The 23,436-nt window shown below is 45.2% G+C and overlaps 1 protein-coding gene across 6 annotated transcripts in view; it reads left to right on the top strand.

Moving 5' to 3' along the window:
* Nucleotides 1-23,436, top strand: part of LOC119971728 (synaptotagmin-7-like) — an 883,832-nt gene that overhangs the window by 698,704 nt on the left and 161,692 nt on the right. For all 6 annotated transcript variants that reach the window (XM_038807686.1, XM_038807685.1, XM_038807689.1 and 3 more), the window contains one exon: nucleotides 17,711-17,846. In XM_038807686.1, the coding sequence (XP_038663614.1) occupies nucleotides 17,711-17,846 (136 nt within the window). The remainder of the gene's footprint in view (nucleotides 1-17,710; nucleotides 17,847-23,436) is intronic.

Here is a 23,436-nt window from a genome sequence, read left to right as displayed (position 1 = left end):
GGCTCATAAAATGCAATGCATAGCCTTCCCAACACCACCTCTCCAACCCTGACCTCTGCTCAATTTTACAATCTTGTGTTTAGAGGGTAAAATGATTACGGGGTAGCTTTGCTGACTTTATGTTGTGAGCTTGCTAACTACTGATTTTGTTTTTAGTAAGAAGTCTTACAGCACCAGGTTAAAGTCCAACAGGTTTCCTTGGAATCACTAGCTTTCGGAGTGCAGATCCTTCATCAGGTGTCAGACCAGTTTATTTTTAGTCGTTGTGGGGAATATGATATCATAAAATTCAGCCCAAAACGTTATTGCAAGCTCATAAAGCTGTGAAAATCCTGTTCACAGCTGTGTAAATATCCTCTGATACAGCTGAATCTATTAGTGGGTTTGCAACTTAACTAAGCAGTGTCAACAAAGGCTTCAAAACATAATACATTCATTTGAAAAAGGCTGAACAGATGGCCAAACTGGCAATCAAAGAAGTCAGCCATCTGCTGTGCCTGCTTCAAAAATGTCAATGTATTCTATTTTAGAGCCTTTATTTGCACAGTTTTACAATGGATTAAGAGGTGTTAAAATGGTTAAAGCTTTCTCCCACAGGGAGTATGATTTTTTGTGTTTTAATTGAAAGTCTTATCTGCTTCTGAGAGAAAATGTTTCTTTGGAAGTGTTTTTAATGGATGTTTATTTATTTTGTTTGTTTTATGAGCATTTCAATTCTTATTATCGGGCTCATGCATTCTGCCTATAATGAAAACTAGAAGAATACTTCAAACGCTCAACAGGTCTCTCGACTTTAAGTCAATTTGAAGATGAAAGAACAGTGTCCATATGAAATTTTAAAATTAGATTCACAATAATGTCTGCAGCCCTTTATCCACAGAATAATGTACTTCAATGTATGTGAACACTTACACAAGGCTGCTTTATTCAATAATCACTTACCGTTTAAAAACAAAACTCTATCATCAATCACTGCCTTGTAACATAAATTATGATACATCAGATAAATATAACATGAGGTTTGCAAAGCATTTTTAATTTACCTGTCAAAAGGAACCCAACTCCAGACTAGGTATCCCTCATGGTTCATGACTTCTCTGGAGCCGTGAACTTTGTCTCCTGCACAAGACCAGCCCAACTGCATCAAAATTGTGGAGGGCCTGAAATGCCAGCTTCCACAATGTAGTAAGCAAGGGTGGGATTGATGATGGAATGCTCACTACTCGCACCTGAATGCTGGGGTCACAACATTTCCACAAAATGGTAATGAGGGCAGGAATCTCAAAAGCGAGTCCTGCCAGCTATTTTTAACTACCCTTTACCCTCTCCACCTCTGTTAAGTAAGGACAGGCCCCAGTGTTAGCATTAAGTATTTCCTGGCCATTGATTGTGCATCTGGATGAATGTAGCATGGTCTCTACTTTGTGCCAATAATGCTGGTCAAATCCCATCTCTAAGTAAAACTCCCTGTTCTTTAATATGACAGTTTTACAGTATGGACGCAAGTCGTCCAATGGTCATTTAAATGTGAAACTGCCAGCTGGGTGGCTGAATGAAGTAATCTCTATCCATACACCTGTCTAATATGTGCAATTTCAGACTTTATCAGAGATGAACAAAATCTAAATGTTGTTTCTGAGCTGTAATCTGAAACTGACCAAACAACTGTTCAACTCCAGTCTGAATCTTTCTTCATTGAGAACAATTTATTTTCCTAAAAGATGCAGACCCACCTTAGCAGAACTATATTGAGTAATGTATAGTGTATGTGTATATTCTTATAGAATAGGGCATAAGAATTGCTATCTATTGTATATTAAGAATCTGGGGCGCGATTCTCTGGTTCAGAGACTAAGTGCTCCTGTCAGCCGAGAATCCGAATATTTCCGCATTGCTGCTCGCAGCACTAGGCAGGCGACATTTCATCCATCCAAATGGGCTATCATACTGCCCACGTGCATCCTGCCCGAGTCCCAATACCTCAGGTGAATTGTTTGCTGGGGTCGGGAATCCCATTGTTAGCCTAAGAAGCTGTAGCAGGTTTTAAGTGCTCCACTCAGCCCAGTTTCTCTTTCCAGTCAAGAAGATGGCTGCAGGAAAACCTGTACCACGCTTCCTTCATTCGGACATCCACAGGATGTAGACACCATTGAGTGGAGAAGGGGCACCCTCTTCCCCAGGGTGGGGTGGAGAGACCAGTCAGCTGCAATGAATCAAGCCTGGGCTGAGGTGGCAGATGCAGGGAGTGCTTGTAGCACCACCAAGAGGACCAGCATGCAACGCAGGAAGAAGATGAATGGCCTCCTTTGAGTTGTGACGGTGAGTAACCACCTGTGTGACCCTGGCATCACACATCCTTTACTCCTGACATCTGCCCCCAAACCCTAAAATGCCAGTAACACCCTCAGAATGTCCCTCAGAACCTACCAGGAACCCCCAACACATGCCCTGCCCTCTTCAGCCAGGCCCCTTGCCCAAATACGTTAACAGCTAGAAAGCACCCCCCTCCCCAAAACGGACGACCCAGAATCTCACTATGTCCTTTTTGCGTCTCCAAGGATAAAGCAGGCCATAATTGAAGGGACGGTCAGAAGACAGGCGGGGGCATAACCAAGATAGGGGCCAAGCCCCTTTGAAGAAAGGGCCGCCAAGGAACTTGCGGGGAAGCCAAGAAGTGACGAGTGGCTGATCTCTGGGGAAAACACTTATTTTTCAGCAATGATTTCACCAACACTATCCATCAGCACAGAGACTATCACCTCAGTGGGGCATGTTAACAGTCAGGTTCCTCGGTCACCCTCTGGTGAGCACCACACACATGCTGCAGCACGTCAGGTGGAGGTAGGGGCTCCCGAAGGCACGGCTGGTTGGAGGGTTTCTTTATCGCAGGAAACAGTTGCCCCAAAGACAGATGTCGTGCCTCTGGAAAAGAGTATCCCATCACTGGTGCAGATGCAGATTCAGAGCCAGAATTTACAGGAGGGGCTATGAGCAACATTCTGGTGCCTGCAAGTACAACTGGAGGAGTTCAATTGCCTTCAGGCGCAGGAGATGGTGTTATCTCTGTGTGGCACCCTGGTCAACACTGAAAGAGTGGTGTGATCGCCCAGTGGGAGGCCTGGGCAAGAGGTCAGAGCCATGCATCAGAACATCCTTGGGTCACATTGCGCTGTCCATGACTGAGGAGGAGGACTGAAGGGTCCAGCCACAGGCGGACATGTCCCAGGCACAGATGGACATTGCTGCCGCGCACCAGAGCTTGGCTCACTCATAAATGGTGGTGGCTGAGGGCATCGAGCATTGGCTGTGAGCTAACTGATCTTGACCAATCACAGTGGGGCATGACACAGTCACAGGGACATAACAAAGGCAATGGGAGACATGATTCACTCATTCAGGGACATATCCCAGTCAGAGAGCACCATGGCTGAGGGCATCGACACCATGGTTCAGATGAGGGCAGGACTCCATGACTGACAGCAGCAAGGGGCTGTTTAGCACAGGGCTAAATCGCTGGCTTTGAAAGCAGACCAAGCAGGCCAGCAGCACGGTTCAATTCCCGTAACAGCCTCCCCGAACAGGCGCCGGAATGTGGCGACTAGGAGCTTTTCACAGTAACTTCATTTGAAGCCTACTCGGTACAATAAGCGATTTTCATTTCATTTTCAGATGATGTTGAGGCCTCTGAAGCTCACCCCACTGTCCCTCCATCACACGGTTAGCCCAGGAACCAGCGAGCACCCAGAGGGATGAGGAACGGATAAGGCCCATCCCAGGGCGTCCCGCAAAGGAGGCAGTGAAACACTCCAGCCCTTCTAATTTCACTCCCCCCCCAACACATGCGCATCTGCTGGACAGCGGGCAGAACAGGATGACACATGGCCACCAGTGACACCTGGAAGTCAGCTGGGACAATCCAGGTCCAGGCTCTTAAGAGGCATCACAGGGCAGAGGATGAGACCAGCAGTAAGCTGCCTTGCTCCTGATGTGCAATCTGGGGGAACACCTAGAAGAAGCAAGAGGCCATGGAAGACCAGAAAGATAGATGACACAGAAGTTGGAGTGGGTGTAGTTGAACATAGTTAGTCAGGGGAAAGGGGACACATTCTGTAAAAACGCACCTTTTAAACACTTTTCCACCACCAGTCTTATCTGCTGTCCCACAGATCTGAAGGCTGGACTGCATCAGACCCGTGAACGTCCCACCGACATCCAACCTCACCGAGAAGTGACGGGCCATGGGAGCCATAGTGTGAGACTGCCTGATATTACAGCATCCTTAGTCTATGGTCCCAAAGCTTGCTCCATTTCCCACCGCATTGTCCTAAAATAATGTGGCCCATGAGGAGGTATCCCCAAAACACAACCAGGGATCAAAAGGTATATAATCCAAAAGACATGAGTCGAACTTTGTCAGACAATGTTTGCACCAGAGCTCATCTCACAGCGAATTGTCAACATCCATCACTAACCCCCTGTAACTGGGGCATACAAGCGTTGGCAGCAAATCCAGCAGCAGGGGCCATTCTAGATCATGTACTTGGCATTGCAGTTATGTCCCCATCAGTGACTTGCACCTGCCCTTGATGTGCGAAGCCTTTAACCTCAACGGTGGTTTCCACAGCAGGTGTTGGAGATGGGCTCTGTGCCCCTGTCCTGGTTCTCCCTGTGGGATCTACTGTGGGTGACCTTAAAATGTGAGCCTTGTGCCTACCCACCAGAATGGTGGCAGCTGGTTGTGTGGTGGAGATATTCACAATGTGTAGGCATGTGGCTCTGCACTAAGAGGCTGGTGTGTGGGTGTGTCCGACAGATGGGGTTCACTGAGGGATTTGTGCCTTTGCTGGGAGCTTGGCTGCAGTATGATATGGGTCCAGGTTGAACATAGAACATAGGCCATACAGTGCAGAAGGAGGCCATTCGGCCCATTGAGTCTGCACCGACCCACATTAAGCACTCACTTCCAACCTATCCCCATAACCCAATGACCCCTCCTAACCTTTTTGGACACTAAGGGCAATTTAGCATGGCCAATTCACCTAACCTGCACGTCTTTGGACTGTGGGAGGAAACCGGAGCACCCGGAGGAAACCCGTGCAGACTCCACGCAGACAGTGACCCAGCGGGGAATCGAACCTGGGACCCTGGTTGGTTCTGACAGTGAGCTGTTCAGGTTTCCTGCGTGGATACCGGATCCATACATTACATACCATTTGGTGTCAATTGGGCATGGTTGACCTGCCGGCGTGGAGAAATCACCTGATCCTTAAGAGTGGGTTCGCTGATCATAACTGGTGAGATTGTTACTCGTGAGAGGGGCTGTGTTCCAGTGAGGTTCCAGCAGCCAACGTACATGTATCCTGTTTGCAGGGTTACCTCTGTTAATCCACTGCTTCCTCTGCTGTGGAGTTGTGAAACCAAGATGTGCAATGAGGAGTCCCAACACCTGGTGGTCCAGTGATGGAGCAAGACCCCGCCCATCCTACTGATTAGACTTCTGATACATGAAGGTTTCCAGATGGGCAGGGTATTTGGATATTTATATGATCAAGGAGACTTAAGAGCATTTCAAGAATGCTGGCAGCAGTCAATAATTTAAACAAGGCCGGAGCCTGTAAGAAACACCGAAGGGGTGAGTTGCTAGTCTTTTACAGCAGCAGTGGGAGGATCAGCCATGGCACCCCGATCCCAAGAGTCCACGCCCTTGCCACCAAGTTGGTCCCCACTAGTCCCAGAGCTCCTGGCACACACCTCCCAGAAAACCTGAAGATAATTCCTCCTTGCTCCCCCTCAAAGGCCATAACAGCATTTGCAAATACGTGCACCAAATCATGCCCATGTGACACTGGCTTGAAGGAGTGGAGCATACTGGGAGGGGGGGTTTGGCTTGAAGGAGTACTGGGGGGAGGAGGGGGGGGGGCAGGGATTCAGGCTACCAGCCTGCTATGGCCGGCAGGATGGGACTGGAGACTGGGGATGCGACTATTGCCCGGCACCAGACCCATTTTGGGGCCGACGGGGGATTCTACGCCCGATTGGGATTCCTGATCTTACAGGCGGGGAGTGGAGAATTCCAGCCCTGGTCTCTGCACAAACTCACATTTAACTTTTACCAATACTCTTTAACGATTCAAGAGTAAAAAACAACAGAAAACTACAACTGAAAACCGAGGGAGATTACTGTCCAAAAGTAAGGAAAATGGCGAGAAACCAACCCATTAAAAGCTGCAGAAAACTTTTAAAACCACCCTATCTTCACAGATAACCTTCTAATAGAAGAAATGTGACCAAATGATGGTGACTATAAAATAAATACAAAATACTACATATGCTGGAAATCATAAATAAAAGATGAAAATGTTGGAAAAACTCTTATTCTGGCAGAATTTGTGGAGAAAGAAACAGCGTTAACATTTTATGCCTGTCTTCGACATTTTCCTTCCCTTCTTTGAACTCTGCCTCAATTTCCGATGATAGACCGGCCACCAATACTCATTACAAGCCCACCGACTCCCATACATACCTCAACTACAGCTCCTTACACTTCTCTACCTGTAAGGACTCCATCTATTCTCCCAATTTTATTTGTTCCAATGATGCCACCTTCCAAAATGGAGCTTCTGACATGTCTGAAGATGTCCTCACCACTTGCCTTCACAACTATTTTTGTGCCATCCGTAAGCTTGGCAAATGTACATTCACTTCCCTCATCCAAGTCATTAATATACTGGTTCCCCTTTATCTATCTTAGGGCAGCATGGTAGCACAGGGGGTAGCACTGTTGCTTCACAGCTTCAGGGTCCCAGGTTCAATTCTGGGCTTGGGTCACTGTCTGTGTGCTGTCTGCACATTTTCCCTGTGTCTGCGTGGGATCCTCCGGGTGCTCCAGTTTCCTCCCACAAGTCCAGAAAGACGTGCTGTTAGGTGAATTGGATATTCTGAATACTCCCTCTGTGTACCCGAACAGGCGCCGGAATGTGGTGACTAGGGGCTTTTCACAGTAACTTCACTGCAGTGTTAATGTAAGCCTACTTGTGACAATAAAGATTTTTATTATCCTGCTTATTACCACTTCAAAAAATTCTAATAAATTTGGCAGGCATGATTTTCCGTTAATGAAGCCATGCTGACTCTGCTTGATTATATTATGCATTTCTAAATGCTTTGCTATTACGTCCTTTATAATAAGAAGTCTTACAACACCAGGTTGGACTTTAACCTGGTGTTGTAAGACTTCTTACTGTGCTCACCCCAGTCCAACGCCGGCATCTTCACATCATGGTCCTTTATAATGGACTCTAACGTTTTCTCAATGACAAGCTAACTGGCCTTCAACTACCTGTTTTTTGTCACCCTCACTTTTCCAGTCCTATGGGACTTGTCCAGAATTTAATGATTCTTGGAAGATTATTACTAATGTACCCACTATTTCTGTAGCTACTTCCTTTGCAACACATCAGGTCCAGGGGACGTATTGGCTTTCAGGCCATTAGTTTCCATAGTACTTTTTCTCCAGTGGTAGTTATTATACTTATTTCCCACCCACTCCCATTTTGCCCCTCAATTATTTAGTATTTTTGGAATGTTATTAGTGTCTTCCACCATGAAGACTGACACAAAGTATTTATTTAACTCCTCTACTATTTCCTGGTTCCCCATTATTATTTGTCAAATCTGATTCTCTTACCGCTAACCTTTGCCACATTATGTTTTTTCTTTCAGTTTAACACTATTCTTAACTTCCTTGGTTCACCATGGTTGATTTACCCCTTTCCTAGAATCCTTCTTCCTCACTGGAATATACCTTTGTTATGAATCATAAACTACATAAACGACTGCCATTGCTGATCGACTGCCATTGCTGATCAACTGCTATTGCTGATCAACTGTCTTTTCTGCTGAATTCCTTTCCCAGTCCACTCCAGCCCATTCTGCCTTCATTTCTTTGTAATTGCCTTTATTAGGTTTGGCATAGTTGTTTATGACTCAAATCTCTCACTCTCAAAATGAATGCTAACTTCTACCATATTATGGTCACTGTTTCCTAGGGGGATCTTTTAATCTGAGATCGTTTTTTAAACCTGCCCCATTACATATTACCAGATCCAAAATAGCCTGATCCCTGGTTGGATCCACAACATATTGTTCTCAAGAATCTACATTTTCACTTTGTGATTTACATTTACATTTTTAAATCCATTGGACAACTGAATGTTTTCAAATACATATTTTGAGATCATTGTATGTAGATGTATATAATGGCATTCTTCTTCAGAAAGAATATTCCCATAATAATTTCGTGAAGTCATTGCATATCCTGATGATCATACAAATGGGAGGAATTTATCACTAATCGGGCAGGATAGCCAATTAATGGCCAGAGGGCAGGCTCCACTCCCAATTGAGGATGGTGGTTGCACTTTTTAAAATGAAGGGCCAATCAGTGGCTTTCCAGATTGAAAGGAGCTGCAGACAGTAATTGGAGGCACGTGAGGAAGAGGGTGCTTCCAAATGGAAGCACACCATTTTAAAATTTAAATTAAAATATAGCTTTGGAGCCAGGCCACCAATTTGGGAGGTAATCCTATCGCTCGGAGGCTACCTCCAGGCAACTAAACTGGCTTCTGCTGCTAGCAGGAACCTGGAAACCAACTGCAAAATCTAATTTGGCCTCATTTAACTGGATCCACTACCTGCCGTGTGCAGGTGGGTAGCTCCGCCGGGTCGGAGAATCGCCGGGGGGGGGCGGCGTGAATCCCGCCCCGCCAGCTGCCGAATTCTCCGGCGCCGGAGATTTGGCGGGGATGGGAATCGCGCCACACAGGTCGGCGGCCGCTCGCAGCGCCCCCCCACCCCAGCGATTCTCCGCCCCATGATGGGCCGAAGTCCCGCTCGTTCTATGCAGGTCCCGCCGGCGTATATTGGACTAGGTCCCTTAACACCGGGACCTGGCGGCGCGGGCAAACTCCGGGGTCCTGCGGCGGGGGCGGGGTGATCTGGCTCAGGGGGATGCCCCCATGATGGCCTGGCCCGCGATCGGGGCCCACCAATCCGCGGGCGGGCCTGGGCCGTGGGGGGCACTCTTTTCCTACGCGCCGGTCGTGTAGGCCTCCGCGATGGCCGATGCGAAGGTGAACCCCCCCGCGCATGCGCAGGGATGACGACAGAAGCCGCTGATGCTCCCGCACGTGCGCAGACCCGCGCCGGCCTGCGGACTCCCTTCGACCCCGGCTGGCGCTGCGCCAAAGGCCTTCCACGCCGGCTGGTGGGGCGCAAACCACTCCGGCGCCGGCCTCGCCCCTGAAGGTGCGGAGGATTCCGTACCTTTGGGGCGGCCCGACGCCGGAGTGGTTCACGCCACTCTGTCCCGCAGGGGCCCCCCACCCCACTGGGTACGGGAGAATCCCGCCCCAAGTGTTGAATCCCAAACTGAACAGCAATTGGAACCAAAAAGGGTGAGGGGGAAAGTCATCCCTGTTAATCACAGGACCAAGGACAGTGTGAACTCTGGCAATCCTACAAAACATCTTTGAAATTCATTTAAATGGGATGGGGGAATGCTTTGGGATTTTTCCACAGAGAAGATTTGTGAAATTGCATGTGTCCAAGTTTGCAGATGACACTAAGATGAAGGAAAAGCAAAAAGTGCAAAGGGTATTGGAAGTCTGCAGAGGGATTTGGATAGTTTAAGTGCATGGGTTAGGGTCTGGCAGATGGAATACAATGTTGACAAATGTGAGGTTATCCATTTTGGTAGGAATAACAGCAAAAGGGATTATTATTTAAATGATAAAATATTAAACCATGCTGCTGTGCAGAGGGACCTGGGTGTCCTAGTGCATGAATCGCAAAAAGTTGGTTTATAGGTGCAACAGGTGATTAAGAAGGCAAATGGAGTTTTGTCCTTCATTGCTAATGGGATGGTGTTTAAGACGAGGGAGGTTATGCTGCAACTGTATAAGGTGTTAATGAGGCCACACCTGGATTATTGTGGTTCAGTTCTGGTCTTTACCTGAGAAAGGCATTGGAGGGTGTGCAGAGGAGATTCACTGAGTTAATCCCAGAGTTGAGGGGGTTGGATTACAAGGAGAGGTTGAGTAGACTGGGACTGTACTCGTAATTTAGAAGGATACGCGGGTGGGGGGAATCTTATAGACACATAAAATTATGAAGGAAATAGGATAGATGCGGAGAGGTTGTTTCCAGTGGCGGGTGAAAGCAGAACTAGGGGGCATAGCCTCAAATTAAGGGGAAGTAGATTTGGATTGACTTTAGGAGGAACTTCTTCACACAAAAGGATCTATGGAATTTCCTGCCCATTGAAGCAGTTCAGGCTCCTTCATTAAATGCTTTCAAGATAAAGATAAATAGTTTTTGAAGAATAAAGGAATAAAGGGTTATGGTGTTTGGGCGGGAAAGTGGAGCTGAGTCCACAAAAGATCAGCCACGATCTCAGATGGCCTTCTCCTGCTCCTAGTTCTTACGTTCTTATGACATGCTGAGCTTTTAAAACAAAGTACATTCACACAAGTTTAAAACAAATTGAAAAAAGGGAGGTGAAAAAACTGACATGTTGATGCCGAGCACTGTTTCTTCGAAGATAAACGAATAATTTCATAATCTGTCTGAGATTGAGATGTTTATTGAATACTGATTCTTTTTAAAAATACTTGGTCACAGTGCTATGGAGGGTTGCCTGGCTTTGGTTATCCCTCTCCTGCTTTTGAGGAGGGAGTTTGATATTTTAAAAAGGGACAAAAAACACTCCCTGGCAGTGAACAATTTAAACAGCAAGATGCAAGCTTTTGTAAATGTTCAGAATGTTGGAATATAGGAGTATAGCTAGGAGTTTGTTTTAAGTCAAGCAGAACACCTGGTTGATGTGGAAATGTGCAGCACATTTGTTGTTTTGTATTATATGGGGAATTCTCATTCATTATTTTCATTTACTTCAATTATGTTGCTCTATACATTCACTATACTGTCAACTCCAAGCACATCTGGTCTCATCTCATCAAGGGTTTTCTCCTTCTGTTTATAAAAGATTGAAGATATGTGTTGGGCACATGTCAAAGGTAGAATATTTAGTTTGTATGCCACAGGAGAGACATTAGTTACACCTACAATTGTATAAGTTGAATGTTGGGCAGTGTAAGTCAACGCCCAACATGCTTGGAGCATGGGATCTACTTAGGGGAATGACTTGCGGCTTATGATCCAAAATATATCTGCCGTAGGCTCAAATTTATAACCGTTAGTGATAGCTAACTGGGATATTAATTTACCCAGGTGAGGAAAGTCATTTAAAACTTTTAACATTGAAAAGTGAATACAAACAGCCGAGCAGAGGCAAAGGTTGAAATAACGCATCAAGTAATTCTAAAAAAAGGAATTGCAGCTTGAGAGACTTTCAGTTAAGAATGAATGGTTTAGCCCATAAAAGAACGAGAGCAACATAAGTTGGAAAACAGCATGAATGAGAGGAGCAGAGCACATGGGCAGGAGGATCAGATGAATTTGAAACCAATGTGAGGGAGAACGACTGTTGCCACAATTTTCATCTGGCCGAGAAATAGACATCCATCGGGAGACTGCTAAGTAAAGTTGTGGAACTTGGGACCCACCATTTTATTAAATCAAATTTTAAAGAAGGTATAACTTTTATGCTATTGATATATTTATCCAGGCATTTGAATTGTTAATTAACCACCACAAATGGAATAAAAATGAATGTGGGAACTAACTTCCGTCATAACTGAACAAAAGACACTTTTCTCATGTCTATCCAGTTGATAGTGCAGACTATGATATTATAAAGCATTTTATTCTTGGGCTTATTATTTCATGCCTGAAATGAACAAGCAGAAATTGAAGAAAAAGATCTTTCTGCTACTTGTAGAGAAACGTTGTCACAGCTCAGTGTGGCTGGAAAGCAAAAGTACAATAGACTAGAACTGTCTGTCAATAAATGGGAGGTGACAAATTTCTGAAATAGTTCCAGATGGTTTAAGTTACTTAATCTGAACTGTAAAACTTTGAAGAAACTAGGTATATGTTGCAATCAGTTTATGGTCTTAGAAGAAAAGAGCTATCAAGCGGGCAGGTTGCCAGATGCTTCACCTGACCGCATGGATACAACTACTTTACCTACTACAAGACTGTGCAGAATGTGTGTTACCTGGTACACCTCTTGGCTTGTGACAGGCCAAGCCATTCATAGAAATGACTATTTCATCAAGGTGCAGATGGATAGGGAGAGGCAGGTTGAGGTCATATCCTGAAGCACCAGCTGTCCTCCCATGACGAAGGTAAGCTATGTACGTGGACACACAGGCAATCACAGGGCAGGGAGGTACACCCCATTGGAAAATGTGTGAAACTGTATTTGGCACAAGGGATTAGAATCACTTGACATGGTAGTTGCATGTTTCTTTACACGGGTTTCCATGCATTTTTCTGGGTCTTGAGATCCACGAAAATTGGCAGTCAACAAAGTGCACCTCATGAGGAGCACAAGGTCTTCAAAAGTGAATAATGTGTGACCTACCTTTGGGTGGGTAGTGAAATAGATATTATATTTCCAGAAATGTGGTAATATTTTCAAGAATAGTTACATATAGCATGTGTAGCGAACGGGACCGATGTATATGGAGGGATGGCGGGATCAGACTATTGAGTCGAATGATCGTAATGAATGGCGGAGCAGGTTCAAAGGGCCAAATGGCCGCCTCCTGCTCCGATTTTCCAACTTTCTAAATCTTGGCGTTTTAGAGTTAAGTGTGGTCACAGATGTAAAAGAGGCAGCTCTGATCTGAAATGTTTGAAATACAAAACCAAGCTTCAGTGAAAAGCTACAAAATTAGGATGCAGGAGTGTGCGGGAGGTAATTTTATTTAAGTCAAACAAGGAGACCCACTGATAATGCGAAGCATAGTAGGCAGGATTCTCCCCTTTCCGGCGGGGCGGGGGGCCCCGGCGCTGAGTAGTGGCGTGAACCACTCCGGCATCGGGCCGCCCCAAAGGTGCGGAAGGCTAGGCCAGCCCTGGAGTTGTTTGCACCGTGTCGGCTGGCGGGGAAGGGGCTTGGCGCCACACCAACTGGCGCCAAAGGGCCTCCGCCGGCCAGTGCGAGTTGGCGCATGCGCAGGAGCGCCAACGTGTGCTGGCGTCATCCCGGCGCATGTGCAAGGGGTTCATCTCAGTGTCAGCCATCGCGGAGGACCACAGCGGCCGATGCGGAACAATAGAGTTCCCCCACAGCACAGGCCTGCCCGCGGATCACTGGGCCGCGATCGCGGGCCAGGCCACCGCGGTGGCACCTCCCGGGGCCAGATCCCTCCGTGCCCCCCTGAGGACTCCCGGAGGCCACCCGCGCCGCCAGGTCCCACCGGTAAGGACCTACTCTAATTTACGCCGCTGGGACCGGCAAAAGAACGGGCGGCCACTTGGCCCATCGCGATTCTCCGACCCGGCGTGGGGGTCAGAGAATCCAGCCCAGTATGTTTATTATTTTGATCAATGATGTGGTGATTAAATTATAGGAATGAGTCATGATGAGCAGCTGTATTTCACTGACATTATATTAACGTTTTGTCTTTATGTTGTCTGTGAAGTAAAGCAAGTTAATATTTAACATTTGCTTCACGTTATTTTTTTTTTACGTTTTCTTGTCTTGTGTCATTTGTTGGAGAATTTCATGTTCAGTTTATATCAAGGAGGTTGTATCATTACATTCTCTAGGTCACATTGTTCTGCAAGTAAATCTTCGGAAGTGAGTATAAATTTTGGGACATAAGGGGAATCAGATCTGCTTACAGGTACATCTGAGGTCAATGACTGTCATGATGGACCCCTACTTGTGATGGGAAAACAGGACAATGACAGTACATCTCCTGTCATTCACATTACTTAAACTGAAGCCTGTATATTCTATAACATGTCCAATCTCTATTTCAGAGTGTAAAATATCCGCATTAGTAACATTCTTATAGAAGTCTGGAAAAGACCATTGTTATCTTCATCCACGATCTGGGAAAGATTATTTTTCTTCTTTTTATTAAACTTTAGAATACCCGATTAATTTTTTCTAATTAAGGGGCAATTTAGCATGGCCAATTTACCTACCCTGCACATCTTTGGGTTGTGGGGGTGAAACCCACGTAAACGGGGAGAATGTGCTAACTCCACACGGACAGTCCCAGGGCCGGGATCGTGAGACAGCAGTGCTAACCACTGCGGTACCGTGCTGCCCCGAAAGATGTTTTTTAACAAATGTTTGTAAAAGCATGCAAAGCAGTGATGATAATGACATTGTTCATCTCAGCTCATGGTCTTTCAATAATTTTAACAATTCAACCTTGAGGTGTTGGGAATAGAGAGATGCAAGAGGCAAGTTTTGTAGATGAAGCATAAAATGCTGTTGAAAAGCTACAGCATTTGCTTCGCTTTCAGTGACCAAGATTAATGATCGCTAAGTAACCATATGCCCGTCAGAAAAGAAAAAAATAAATTTGTTCGCAATTTAATCGGGAGGGAGGGTAGTCAAGGTGGCATAGAGGGTTAACACATTCTTAGATCTTAACTCAAACTGATGAATGGAAATCTCTTGATTTTTGGCCATCATGGGGTGGGATTCTCCAACCCCCCGCCGGGCTGGGGAATCGCCGGTCCCGGGTGGGGCGGCGTGAATCCCTCCCCGCCACCCTGACACTGGCTGCCGGATACGCCGGCTCCGATTTTCGGCGGGGGCGGGAATCGCATCACGCCGGTCGGGGGCCGGTGATTCTCCGCTCCTCGATGGACTGAGTGGCCGCCTGTTTCCGGCCAGTCCCGCCAGCGGGACCTGGCTCTGCGGGTGGCCTGTGGAGTCCTCGGGGAGGAGGGTAGGGTGGCGGGGAGGGTGGCGCGGGGGGACCTGGCCCGGGGGGTGGGGAGCAACGGTGGCCTGGCATAAGATTGGGGCCCACCGATCTGCAGGCGGGCCTATGCCGTGGGGGCACTCTTTCCCTCCGCGCCGGCTGCTGTAACGGTCCGCCATGGCCGGCAGGGAGAAGAATCCCCCTGCGCATTCACTGGGATGATGCAAGCACACGCTGGCGCTCTCACGCATGCGCCAACTCGCGCCGCCCTTCGGCGCTGGTTGGCGGAGAATCCCTGCCATGATTTTATTTGATATTAGTAACGGGCCATAGTATGAATTTATTCTTCATGTTGAACCAGTTTTTGCATAACTGTCCATCTCACTCAGCCCACAAGGATGGCTCGTGTAGAAAATGACAATTGTGGTGGGAAAATTGTCAAGCAGCATGCTAACGAGGCCAGACCATTAAGATCCACTAAGGCTGTCTACTGCTGCTCCTTGACCAGCCGGCTGTTTACTTTGTCACATTCCCACAAGGGAATTAAAATGGAGCCCAGGGAAATTCAATCATGGGCAGCAGATAGATATGTCACTGCGACTGGACCTACTCTGTCTCATCTGGCATACGTCCAAATGAAGATCAAGAATTGAAATTGCAACGGGATCTTTTTTTACACCCCCAGAACATTGAGGCTGGTTACAGCACTATTTAGAACAGCTAATGTTGCACTCACAGTGGATAAAATCCTCCATTTTCTTTGTCTCTATGGATTAATACGACCCTATGCATTTGCCAACGAAACCAATAAAGGAGGTCCAATTATTACTCTTATAGTTAATGAGTGTGCAAAATAGATTGCTATGTTTAAAACCTGATCTCACCCTAACACATGGGTGAATGGAAGCGCATTCAGGTTGGATGCCCAATTGACTTCAATAGACCCAAACTCACATGGAACATAAATCATGCGTCGGATCCAAACAAGTCATCTTTTTGTACACATATTAAGTTAAATTCTGCTGTATTATTACATGGTGCGTAAAGCTTTCAGATATATATGTGTGATAAGGTGAGCTACAATTAAAATAATTTATCATTTTGTATTATAAATTCTGTAACTGGTTTTAAAGAAATTGAATTTTCTTCTGAGTTTTTAATGCATTATCAAAGCGGGTCAATTTCTTGTAAGATAACTTTAGAAATAACTAAAGCCTACCTTAGTGCTGTGCAAGCTTGCTTGAAGCTATCATTACTTCATTCTGTTTAGTCACCTGATTAATTCCAAAACATTTATTGAGCAGGCTTGCCGTATCTCTGTCAATGCTGCATTACTGCCTTTAGCAGCCCTTTTTCTAGGTGGCTAGATTTTATAACCAATCAAGCAAAAAAAACTCTTGTAAAATGGCAATACCTCGCAACAAGCACATTAAGTTATAGTTGCATATTTGGTTGATAACATACTTAACTATTAATGACACATCGGTGTAGCAGATTTTCTGCAAGTTATCTTTACCTTGCAGGAGCTGAGCTGCTTTTACTTATCAGTCTCAATCTACACCTAGCATTCTACAAGGGAACATTGATTTAATCTTTGATCTGATTATTTATAATATATTTTAATATCTTGCATTTTCATTATTACTTATATGTACCAAGAGAGTACAAAGGACTCAGGATTATCCATCATGAAACTGCCAGTGAACCATATGCATACCCAGCATTGTCCTATTCTACAATGCAAAAATTGTGCAAACAACAGAGGTTCAGATTCCTCACAAAAGTTTGCACTTATTCATAATAGCGACCCATGATACAGCTTGTTTTATTCTCTTGTGATGTATCACAGTCGTAAAATCCTTGGATACACGTACGATCTGGAGAATTATCAACTGTGTTATACAGTAGAGCTGTCAATTAGCTTTATCTGTGAAGCAACAATCAACTGTTCATTTTACAAATAATTCTGTGATTTCCTCTTAACTCCACAAAATTAGGAAATACAATACAAACTAAATCAAGTTTCCATTTATCACTCAACATAAAGGCCTCACAGAGTCCTTACAACACCCCAATTGTTGTATTATTAATATACTTAATATAATTATGCCATCATATCACCCATTTCTTTGTCTTTTTCTATGTGCTTGTATAATTTTATTGAACATTCAGACTTCTACACTATATTACGTGGAATGGTAAAATGTTGTTTTTGTCAATTTATTAATTTTGCATTTCTTCTGTTTTGTACAATTCTGTGTTTAGAAGCAGCATGGTCAGATTAGTTGTTTTCTAGTGGAAGGAAATTTCTGAGACTTCGGACTGTAGATAATTTCAGCATTTATGATGCAATTTTTATAAACTGCAAAGTTTGTGAGTTGAGGCCTAGTCTGCAAACAGGATTGTTATAAACTACAGCTGCCTAAGTTTTGGACCCCATATTCACCACTAGTTGCATTATAGATAATGTAGTTCACGTATATGCACAATGTAAAAATAAAAATATCTATCTTCGACCTGTCATCCATCCATTTCTATGATATTTACCGTGTATCCTTATGTAAATTAATGAAATGAAAATGGTGCATAATTAATTAAATGTTGTCATCATTAATTGCTTAACATACAAATTAATTTTTAGTTTACGAACGTTGTGGACTATTTTGAGAAAATGAAGGGTTTTTTAAAGAACATTCACTGGGGGATTTGTGATCTTTTTCAGCTCTCAAAGCCTAATTAAGCCAGGGAAAGAAAAGGGATCCAGTCTCCTTTGCTAATGGAGCTACCTACAGTTATCATCCTTGTGGCATTGGCCTTGCAGTCAGATTATTAACTGTTCTTTCTATTTTCAGGTTACCCACTGGAAATAAGTCAGTAAATACAACACCTGTGCAAGGGCAGGGCCCTCAGGATGACTCTGACAGGAGAACAGAACCTCGCTCCTCCGTCTCGGACCTTGTGAACTCCCTCACAAGTGAGATGCTGATGGTGAGTAATGAGGCATCACAACACAACATAATAATTGAATTAGAAGATAACACTTTAAAATACTATTGATGCAGCAGGGCCAGTACAAGATTGGCATTGTCTGAAGAGAACCAGGGCCTATGTCAACTTGTATAATTTTTAATCTGTGTTATGTAACATGAAATTGCATGAGTTAACACAAGTTATTTGTAATAGGTCTAGCGCAGAACCTGAATTTTGTGTGAGCATCAAACTGGTCACATTTTAGTCATCGCAGCTCAGACATCCTAACTTTGTGTATTCTGATTCACCTGGAACAATGCTGTAGGCAAGCTGCTCGTATTATTTAACTAGGAAACAGTTCAAGTTCTGCCTGCTGCCTGTACATTATTCAGTGGAGTTTTAAATCCTTGAAAAACAGACAGCTATGCTATGATAACTTTGCGCTGATTTTACAAACTGTTCACCCTCAAGAATCACCCGTTTCATGGGTACAATGGTCATACAAAACCACCAGATACATTTTTTTCAAAAAATTCCAATTTGGGGGAATTTAGTGTGCCCAATCCACTTACCATGCACATTTTTGGTTGTGGGGGTGGGACCCACGCAGGCACTGGGAAAATATGAAAACTCCACACGGACCGGGATCGAACCTGGGTTCTCGGCGCTGCGAGGCAGCAGTGCTAACCACTGCACCACCGTGTCGCCACAGCCAGATTCATAACGGAGTATTGAACATTTTCACATTTCTCCAGGGTTTATGGAGCTTCCTCAGTCCAAGCTGAATTTGCAGTAGGTAGCATGCAAATTCGACAAAGTATATTCTCCACCTCCTATCTTTTTTTTATTGATTTGCAATCTGCCTACCCAGACCTAGGGAAATCCCATAATGTTGGACTTCATAGAATCATAGAATTTACAGTGCAGAAGGAGGCCATTTGGCCCATTGAGTCTGCACCGGCCCTTGGAAAGAGCATCCCATTTAAACCTACACTTCCAACCTATCCCCATAATCCAGTAACCCCGCCTAACATTTTTGGACACTAAGAGCAATTTAGCATGGCCAATCCACCTAACCTGCACATCTTTGGACTGTGGAGGAAACCGGAGCACCCGGAGGAAACCCACGCAGACCTGGGGAGAACATGAGACTCTGCACAGATAGTGACCCAAGCCGAGAATCGAACCTGGCGCTGTGAAGCCATAGTGCTAACCACTATGCTACCGTGCTGCCCTGCAGGTTTTAAGCCATTGAAGTGCCCCATTTAAGTTTGAAAGTTTCATTCTACTATATAGGAGCTATTCAGGTTTTGGGAATTCTTGTAGGTGGACTCAAGGCTGGCAATTGGGAAACCAGTTGAACGACTCGTGTCCTTCCAAGTTCCCCAGAACTGTCTGCTCTTTTTGTCAGAGGAAGGCTCGATTAGAAGGTGGTTTTATATCAGGAACGACTGCAGATCGTGGCCTAAGGCAGGAAATACTGGTACTTGTGGATCCATATAGGTACCATGAAAATTACCCCATTCATTTGTTTGCATCCAATGAAAAACGTCAAATTTTAATTCATGCTCTAGGATTAAGAGGATCTCCATTCACCATTGAGCCGTGGGAATACATGAAGTAGTGAGATGGTCATTGTCATTCTTAAAGAATTGGCGTCATTGTGCATTCTAAAATCAATGCATGGCATTTTGCTTTCCATGTATTAATCAACTGTGTCCTTAATAACATTAAGGTGCAGTGTATCCGAGATTGCAATGGTTGACAAATATTCACCTGAGGAAGGAGCAGTGCTCCGAAAGCTAATGATTCGAAACAAAGCAGTTGGGCTTTAACCTGGTGTTGTAAGACTTCTTACTGTGCTCACCCCAGTCCAACATAGGCATCTCCGCATCATGACAAATATTGGCAGTAAAACAGAACTAGATTAAGATCACCGCTGCATTTTCCTCCGTGTCTGTAACAGGAACCAAAATAAGAAATTATCCATCTGCATTCCGCTAGTTCTGTTGAAATCCAGGACAATGGGAAGTCTGAGCATGCTCAACTCAATACTCGTAGTTGTATGTTTTAGGTAAATTTTATGTTATAAAAATGCAGCTACTGGAAAAGCATGCTGTGCTTAGCTGTTGGCGAGGTGAGCCTTTGATTTTCTTCAATACCTCAGACGAATGGGTTACTCAGCATGAGATAAATTAAGTGAATGGGCAAAAATGTGGCAGGTGATGTTCAATCCGGGGAGTTTGGCATCACCCAGGTTGGATCTGAGAAAGACAAATCCGAATATTTTCTCAAAGTTGATAAAACTTTGGTGGAGTAGAGTTTTAAGTTTCCATGTACACAAATCGCTAAAAACTGGGGCATGAGTGCAGAAATTAATGGTAAAAGCTAATGAATGTCACCCTTTATCTAATAATAATACTCGCTTATTGTCACAAGTAGGCTTCAATGAAGCTACTGTGAAAAGCCCCTAGTCGCCACATTCCGGCGCCTGTTCGGGGAGACTGGTACGGGAATTGAACCGTGTTGCTGGCCTTTTTCTGCATTACAATCCAGCTGTTTAACCCAATGTACTAAAAGGGTACTGGTTTACAAAATTAAGTAAAATTCAGTTGCACAAAGCTTTGGTCAGGCCACACCCAGCATATTACGTTCAGGAAATATAATTATAACCCGGGAAGTGTACAGCACACATTCATCAAAATTATATCTGGGTTTAAAGTGTTATACTATGAGAATTGTCTGTATAAACATGCTTTCTCGTTTCTTGTGTTTAGACTGTTCCAAGGAATCTAATTGAGGTTTAAAAATTATTCAATAGGGTAGACACAATGAAACTATTTGCTCTGGTGGGGAATCCAGAACAAGAGAGTACTACCTTAACATTAGGACTAGGCTATTAAAAATGAAATCGGGAAACACTTTTACATGAAAATAATAAGAAAAATCGAGACTTCATCCTTTAAAAGGCTGTAGATTGTATATTTTTGTTAAGCTCAAAAGATTAAATGGTCCATTCCTATACCCGTGTTCCTAGTATAGAGGAAACAATAGTGATCATACACTTCACTTTTCATAATGGATCAAATAAAATAAAAAGCTACCATCCAACTTTTCTTTTTGCCTAGACCTCAAAAAGATTTACTGGCTAAAGTTTTAACCTGGTTTAGCTTCCGTGTAGAGTAACACAAACTGAAAACACAGAACCCTTCTGCTGCTACCGGACAGCTGAAAGTGATTCTTTGGTTAACAGCTGACTGACAGGAATGTTCTTCAGTCCTTTTGAAGCTACATTCATTTAACAATTGACAAGACAATTGACAGCCACATCTTTCATAATTAAATTAACGTAATAACCATTTACAGCCTATTCATTACTTGGTATCTTTCTGAGCCCGAATACAATTGCTGCTTTCAATTAACTATGGGGATCTCATAGAATTTACAGTGCAGAAGGAGGCCATTCGGCCCATCGAGTCTGCACCGGCACCCTAGAGCACCCGGCCCCAGCCGACACCTCCACCTTACCCCCATAACCGGCTACCCTACCCAACACTAAGGGCAACTTTGGACACTAAGGGCCATTTAGCATGGCCAGTCCACCTAACCTGCACATCTTTGGACTGTGGGAGGAAACCGGAGCACCCGGAGGAAACCCACGCACAGACAGGGAACCAAGACGGGAATCGAACCTGGGACCCTGGAGCTGTGAAGCAATTGTGCTAACCACAATGCTACCGTGCTGCTCAAGCTGGCTGCCTGTAATCAAAGTGTCAATCTGAATTAATCAAACAGAACAACACCTAAAGAGTTTTGTGTCACAAAGCACTTCTGAAGAACAGTGCATTTGAAGTTCACATGCTCGATAATGCATATTGCTTCACTCTACACAAAATAGCAAGCCATAAATGATCATAACCCTATGTTACCTGTTTTAATTCCACCCCGCATCACATGCTATTTCCAGTAACAAGAAACACAGGTTAAAAATTTACACAGAAAACATATCATGGTTGCAACCTTATTATTTAAGAAAATATAACCAAGAAGGCAGGGCAGGTGATGTGTTGCAGCTGTAGCATGTGGGGTATGATGGGCACCAATGTGATCCTCCACAACCACATCTGCACTAAATCTCTGCAGCTTGAATTGATGAGCTGAAGTCTGAGCTTCAGACATCGCAATGCATCAGGGAGGGAGTAAGTTACCTGGACACTTTGTTCCAGGAATCAGCCCTGTTCCATAGATTAAAAATGATAGATTTGGTCAGAAGGACATAAATATGAGTGAAGCAGGTATGAGGATTCAGAACGTACCATTGGAGAATCCTCAGAGACTGCAAGGAGGATTAATACACTGACCACAGTGCCATGGTATAGGGAGGCATTCAAGTTGGGGAGTAAAAAGGAATGTAGTGGTGATAGGGGCAGGGCCGGCTCAAGGTACCGGCAACTCGGGCAGTCGCCCGGGGAGCCCGGTGCCAACCAGCGCATGCGCGATGGCCGCCCTCTCTCAGGCCGCCCCGCACAAACATGGCGGATGGATCCCGGCTCGCCGGTGGTCACTCCGGCCCCCCCCCCCCTCGGGCTCCCTCCGCCCCCCCCCCCCCCCCCCCCCCCCGGCCTCCCCCCGCCCCCCCCCTCTGGCCCCCGCCCCCTCCCACCCCCCCCCCCCCCCCCCCCCGCCCGCCCCCGCCCCCCCGCCCGAAGGGCGCCGAAGTTCAGCTTGCCCGGGGCGCCAGCAACCCTAGGGCCGGCGCTGGATAGGGGATAGTATAGTTAAGGGACATACACCCTTCTCTGCAGCCAGGAACAAGAGTCTGAAAGGCTGTGATGTCTCCTTGGTGCTCGAGTTAAGGTCATCTCAGTGCTGGAGAAGAAATTTGAGTCAGAGTGGAAAGATGCAGTTCTCCTGTATAAGTAGAACATAGAACAGTACAGCACAGAACAGGCCCTTCGGCCCTCAATGTTGTGCCGAGCCATGATCACCCTACTCAAACCCACGTATCCACCCTATACCCATAACCCAACAACCCCCTCCTTAACCTTACTTTTATTAGGACACTACGGGCAATTTAGCATGGCCAATCCACCTAACCCGCACATCTTTGGACTGTGGGAGGAAACCGGAGCACCCGGAGGAAACCCACGCACACAGGGGGAGGACGTGCAGACTCCACACAGACAGTGACCCAGCCGGGAATCGAACCTGGGACCCTGGAGCTGTGAAGCATTTATGCTAACCACCATGCTACCCTGCTGCCCTAAGTAGGACCAAGAGTTTCTGTTGAGGGACTATGGTCAAGCTGACCATATTAAAAGCAGAACCACAAGGTAGTGATCCCTGAATTCTGGCCTAAGCTACAAGCAAATTGCCATAGGGTGAAAAATATCAGAGAGTTGAATGCATAGCCCAGAGATTGGTGGTGAAGAAAATGATCTAAATTCATAGACACCGAGGCCAGTTCCAGTATTGGAAAATGCTAGTTGTTCAGCTGGGATCAGATCCCCAAATGATGTGGGGGAAGGGAGGGTTGGTGGTGGAAGGTTCAGGTGAAGGGCCATTTAGTAAGTTAAAGAGAAAGGATGAAGGAAGAGTACAGAGGTGT

The sequence above is a fragment of the Scyliorhinus canicula genome, chromosome 9 (genome assembly GCF_902713615.1).
Source record: "Scyliorhinus canicula chromosome 9, sScyCan1.1, whole genome shotgun sequence".
In the NCBI taxonomy this organism is placed as follows: domain Eukaryota; kingdom Metazoa; phylum Chordata; class Chondrichthyes; order Carcharhiniformes; family Scyliorhinidae; genus Scyliorhinus; species Scyliorhinus canicula.
The sequence above is the reverse complement of the archived record's forward strand: the minus strand, read 5'-3'. Positions and strand labels throughout refer to the sequence as shown.